Source organism: Bombus vosnesenskii, unplaced genomic scaffold (genome assembly GCF_011952255.1).
Source record: "Bombus vosnesenskii isolate JDL3184/JDL3185 unplaced genomic scaffold, Bvos_JDL3184-5_v1.1 scf7180000016261, whole genome shotgun sequence".
Taxonomy (NCBI): domain Eukaryota; kingdom Metazoa; phylum Arthropoda; class Insecta; order Hymenoptera; family Apidae; genus Bombus; species Bombus vosnesenskii.
In genome coordinates, this window is record NW_022884330.1 from 4,532,462 (window position 1) to 4,538,461 (window position 6,000).

The 6,000-nt window shown below is 35.2% G+C and overlaps 1 protein-coding gene across 1 annotated transcript; it reads right to left on the reverse strand.

Annotated features, from left to right (window-relative positions):
• Window positions 1-1,240: 1,240 nt before the first annotated feature.
• On the reverse strand, window positions 1,241-5,281 carry LOC117241825. The gene is made up of 4 exons (XM_033507974.1): window positions 5,168-5,281; window positions 4,791-4,966; window positions 2,064-2,341; window positions 1,241-1,334 (listed from the first exon to the last, which is right to left on the reverse strand). The coding sequence occupies exons 1-4, from the start codon at window positions 5,178-5,180 to the stop codon at window positions 1,304-1,306; spliced, it is 498 nt and encodes a 165-aa protein (XP_033363865.1). The 5' UTR covers window positions 5,181-5,281; the 3' UTR covers window positions 1,241-1,303.
• Window positions 5,282-6,000: the final 719 nt, after the last annotated feature.

The window sequence follows — 6,000 nt, forward strand, 5'->3', positions numbered from 1 at the left end:
CAGAGGGACGGCTCCGGCGTCCTTTCATCTCCGACATATATAATTTAAAATAACTTTTAGCGTCAAGATATCAGAACGATTATCGATTAAAATAAAAATTATTTTTACTTGCTATTACTACGTGGTCCTTTATCATATGTTAGTGAATGTACTATCTGAACTATTATCCAAATTAATTACTATACTAGATTCTAATACATTTCCCTAGCTATCTGTCTAAAACTTTTGTTACACTTGTAAATTTGCAGCCACTTTTATGATACTCGTATTACACCTCTGGTAGAAGTTCTGAAACGAAATCCACCTTGCAGGGCTCCAACATTTCAATTGTGCTAAGGAATTTGAACAACCTCCTCAAAAGCGGGAATAATTACCCTCCATAAAATTCACAGTTTGTATACCTGAGTATTTGTCACGGTTGGATGTTTCTTGTTCAGGTAACTTGACTGACCTGACTAACCACGTTCAACTAATAATATACTCATAAATACATCATTATGCATGTCAGACGTTTACATAGATTATTTCATGTATCTAGTACAGGAATAATAAATAAGGCTAAGAATGTTAAGTAATATCAATGTTACAATAATAGAACAGTATTAACATATCTATCAATATATTGATTAAGTTGGACAATCCAGTGTCATTTATATTTAAACACAACACGTATCATGATTATTGTTTTTATTCTAAAAGTTACATTGCTTACAATGTTGTACACTTAATTGACTTATTATATAATTTTAAAGATATATCACGCAACAGTGTAGTCGATTCACTTATAAATATAAATATCAATATGCTTAGAAATAAAACTGCAAATTTGAGCATTCATTTACGTAATCTAACTGGTTTCTATATGAAGCTTTATTGATTCTACGTACGATTGTATATACGTTTCCACATTGAGTATAATCACAAGATTTGTAGTAATTGTTCAACTGTTTTAACTTATAGTTCATATTGTTCAGATAATCGAAACTGGTGGAATCAATATAGTTGGGATTTTCTTTCATTTTTTCCAACTGTAACTTCTTTGCATTTTTGTATTGTCTTGCAGTGTTCCTTAAGCAAGGATCAGACTGGCAAATATTCATCCAGGAATGCGAGACCTGCGCAGCACGCAGAAGCGACTCAGGATCGAGCTTTCGCAGTATCAACTGCGACATCTCTGGAGGAAGCTTGGAAATGAAGTCGACCTTTCGCTCCGAGGGCCGGGGGGTATGTAAAAGCAAGTCCAAAATCTTCATATTATCAAGCTCGACGGATAAATCGGTAAAATGATGGAACTTGTACTGCTTCAGCGATGTATGCCGCTACTAATCGTATTTCTGTAACAAAATAGTTCTGTAATCTATAATTGTTACATTTATGCTAAAAGATAAACATTGTCACATCGTACTACTTAGCATGCTCATTACGTAATTTTCTTTGTAATATATATTGCAAAAATGACAGTTTATTTCAGTCTGTCTACAAAATATTCATTTTGTGATAATTCAGTATCTGAATATTGCGTTTTATTTTTTACGTTTGATACTCTACCGCTATAACAAGATATAAAAAATATCAATCAAATTATACGGGTAAGATCATATTATCACCACGGTTAAGTATACTAACAATTTTCTAGCTGCGTGTGGTATTCATATCAGAGAAAAGAAAGACAAGTTGAAAGAATTTTCGCAATTACATAAGAGAAATTAACTTATTAATTGAAATAACTGAAAACTGAAATTACTATACAAATTGATCGTTGAAGATTGGCCTATATCCTCTTCTGTTGAAAAATCAACTACGAAACAACCGATAAATTTATTCAAGTTTTCACTTCGTAAAAATAATACCCGTTGGGAATAGACTATCGCTATACGTATGTACTCACGATCTATTTATTGGATTGTAACATAAGTTTGGCTGAACTCAATATTTTTCCTTATTCGATCGAATTTATTCATGTTACAAACCAATAGATAAATACAGTGAATAACAGGTTAGAAAATGGAATCTGACGATTTTCGCAAGTATGTCATTTGTATGAATCGTTTGTCGTAACTTGCCTTTGATATTGCCGTAATCGACACAGTGTTTTCGACAGCCGATCGTTTTGCCGTGACAGTATCTCGATCTTTTCGCGATTCGAGATCAGTTGCTGCGTCATGTCCAACACAGGATCATCTTCAGGCTTCAAAATGGTCTCTTCTTGAATCGTTTTATCCGTATCACTGTCGCTGACGTCTTTGGCACTCTCGTTATCTTTCTTAATTGAGACCATCAAACGTAAAGATGCGATTTCTTGCTGAAGTTTCTCGGCCGTTTCCTTGTACTCTTCCTTCAACTGAAGTAAATAATGTATAATTATAGTGACTTATTTACTTGATTAATTTATTTATAATGATAGATTTATTTACGATGATTCAAACACGAAACTATGATTATTTAACTAGAGCTATTTCCCAATGTAGTAACGCAATACAACTAAAACAACTAAATTGGTACAACTAATTAACTTCTGAGTGACAACTCACAACTCACAACTCACAACTCACCACGAACTCGCAGGAATCGGCAACCAATAACTCGTAACGACTCGTGATCAACTCCCAACGAAGTTCGACAAACGACTAACGACTAACGACTAACTCATTTTCTCCACCAAAACGTCCTTTTATACCAGTCTTAGTACTCCTACCATGCTCACATGTTTCACAGGTATTGTTGACCCAAAATGTTCACGTGAAAGGATTTTAATTACCTATTATCCTAAACTACGGGTCCATTGGGATTTCTCATCCTTTCTTGCCCATTAGCACATTTACCTTTCGCTGCACTGTAGTTTATTGGCCTAAGAAAAGTTTGTACTTTATGGGATAGATTTATGACACTTTACTATTTCATTACAAAGGTTGCTATCTTACCATTACAAAAGGTTGAATTTTATAATTCAATTTACTATTCTATTACAAAGACTAACGTTTAAGGTTTGTACTGTGACCATTTCCAAAGCTGACTAGTAAATTCGTTAATGCGAAATTGGAACTGAAATGTTTGATTGATGGAAAGCGGCGAAAATAGAATCGAGCTTTTGTCGACGAAGCAATAAACTTTCGATCTTCGTAAGCCACAGAGTAAATAACGAAGCAGGAAGTTTACGTACAAGATTTGCAGCATTGTTGTAGGTCAGTTCGTACCCTTCTTCTGCCATTGCCATGTTCAATTGAATATCAGAAAATAAACGTAGTTAACACCTTTACGAATAACACCTTTTACATCTAATTTTCGAACGTTTTAATGACTGTATGGAATACAGTACGTTATCATTAGATTTTTATACTAGCGGATTTTTATGCAAATACATTTTCTTCATATTGCATACATTTTGCGTATTTTACGTAAACAACATAAATGAATATGTTACATATTTTTTGCCAAGATGTTTTATTTGCAACAATTTATGACTCGTGATATTCGTATTATAACTGCCGTACAATCAATTTATATCAGATACAACCATGCAGAACAATTTGAATTCGTAATATGCACTTTAAGAAATGTGCACAATAACGGAAATCAAATAAAATTGAATTTTATACCCACTTATGCTACGCAATTGACAAATAGGGGAAAAATTTTGTTGTATTTGGAAGAAAAATCTTGGTTACGACGTAATATCGAAAGTTTCAAAAATTCTAGATACGAGATAAGTACGAGAATAGATACATCCATAGAAAGACCAGAAAATGGCTTGGCACGATACTGGAGCTAATTTAAATATGTACATTTCGGTTCTGTGACCTAAAAGGATTCTTTTCAGTCTATAAATAATTTTTTTCACACAGCCGATACGTATAATTTACGACAAAAATATTTTAAGAACTATTATTATTTATTTTAACGTAGATTATGATAACTAACTATTGATACACACGAGCACGATTCATATTTCGTAAATATAAATATTTCCCACATATAAGCTGAATATTTAAGATATAAAAATCCGCAGTCTAGCTATCATGATATTAATTTTAAAAAAATGATATTCGTAGTAAGCCGTAATACGACAAAATTGACACTCAGCCATATAGTTGATTGTAAATTTCCCTGAACTCGTATAAATTGATTTAACCGAACAGCAGATTAATTCACGAGAATTTGGTCCTGTATATAGGCTATGTAGCGACCGTATAGTAAACCGACATCGGCTTAAACAGCAAGCAATTTCTATCGTCTGTTGTATCATTAACGCATCATACATAACAAAGCAGTTAACAGCCTTAATTAATAACCGAACAGCTGGTGCAAATAGGTGAAACGGAACTTTGGTGACCCTCGGTACAAATTAAGTGGTATATAACGCCATAAAGGCGTAGGCTATTGAATCTGACAAAATTTCTCGAACAATGTCCATTGCTTATGCTCATCCTACCCATACAACGTACCTGGATACCTTTACTTTTACTTTAGTAAAGTGATTTACTAAGTGTTTTAGTAAAATATTACTTATTACCATAAAGTATTCGAGACATTCAGAAATAGAAGAACCTAGAGACCCTTGTTTCATTTACTACATATTCCTTGCAGACATCCTTGACATCCCTTGCATATTCTGCAGATTTTTGCAATTTCTAATGGTAACCAATCGATCTACAATTTCATATTCCGTCATTATTTCAAACTACGACGTCTCACGTGTCTAGATGGTCATCGATGAACGCCATCTCCTCGCTTCGATTTACTCTGTACTGGATGAGAAATCGCAATCGCATGTATCGTATGGTCCAACTCACCGATTCGTTCTCCTTTCTCGATTCGTCTAAAAGTACTCGGGAACCTCGTTCTGTCTCGAGATACGCATCACGGGTGTCGACGATTTCCTTTCGGAGTCCGATCACGGTCTTCTCCAGCTCCAATTTGCTCTCGGCCAGCGTAACCGCCTGACTTTGCAAAATGTTATATTCGCCGGCTGCAATGAACGTTCGAAAATAAGACTATTCCCCGCCGTGGTATCCGTGTATTCGTTCGCTTCCGTTCGTCGTACGATGCCGCCTGTCAAATTTCGTTGGAAAATCTCGTTCCTCCGACGAAACGAGAAACGAACTCCTCCTCACGTTCCGATACACAACACGGCACTTCCTTCTGTGCGTCCGCGCTTTTTTATACTTACCCAGCATCGACATCTGTCTGCGAATATCCTCCAGGGTTTCTTTCAACGTCTCGCTTTGTCCCTTCAAAGCTGCAGTACGCCGTATTTCCCTTTCGCGCTCTTCTTTCGCTGTAAATCAATGTTCGAGTAAATAGGTCACCTCGCTGGGTTTAATGCTAATTAGTATCGTATAGAGTAGGTCATTAGCAGTAATCAGTTGTTCGATAGGTAAGATAGGGGCAGTTTGTGTTTATCAAAATATTCTCGAGTTCTTATAATATCAGTTAGTATTTCTTCGAAATGAAAGCTGCAGTGATAAATAGCAGATGACTTCGGTATTAAAGAACCTCGATAAAGAAGCTTAACTTTTCATTACATTACAACGCAATCATATTATCTGGTTTCTAAAAGTAATAAAACCACCTACAATTAGAGAGAAGAAAAAGGTAATCCTCGATGTAAATTTTCTTTTATCACAGTCTAACAAAACATATCTGATGTCCCTTTGACTTCAAATAATACAATTCTTCGCTTTGCGTATTCCATTCTAACGTTCTTCGTTTATCATTTTTTTGCTTCCATGGAAATAAAATTTATTTTATTTATTCCTACCATGATTATGGATTAATTACTACACCGTCCATTCATGATATTTTTCTTCTCTTTAGAGCTTTAAGCGTCTCATAACGTTTTCTATTCCGTACTCTCGCTTTACAAACGAGCAACAGATCTCGCGTTCCTATCGTCTGCTATTCACCGGACATTCATAAATCGTTCTCGATCGATTACTGAACCGTATCCGCCTGGCTGCGGTGGCACGGCAGAAAAATTCCTCGATCGAATTTCCCGTGGGG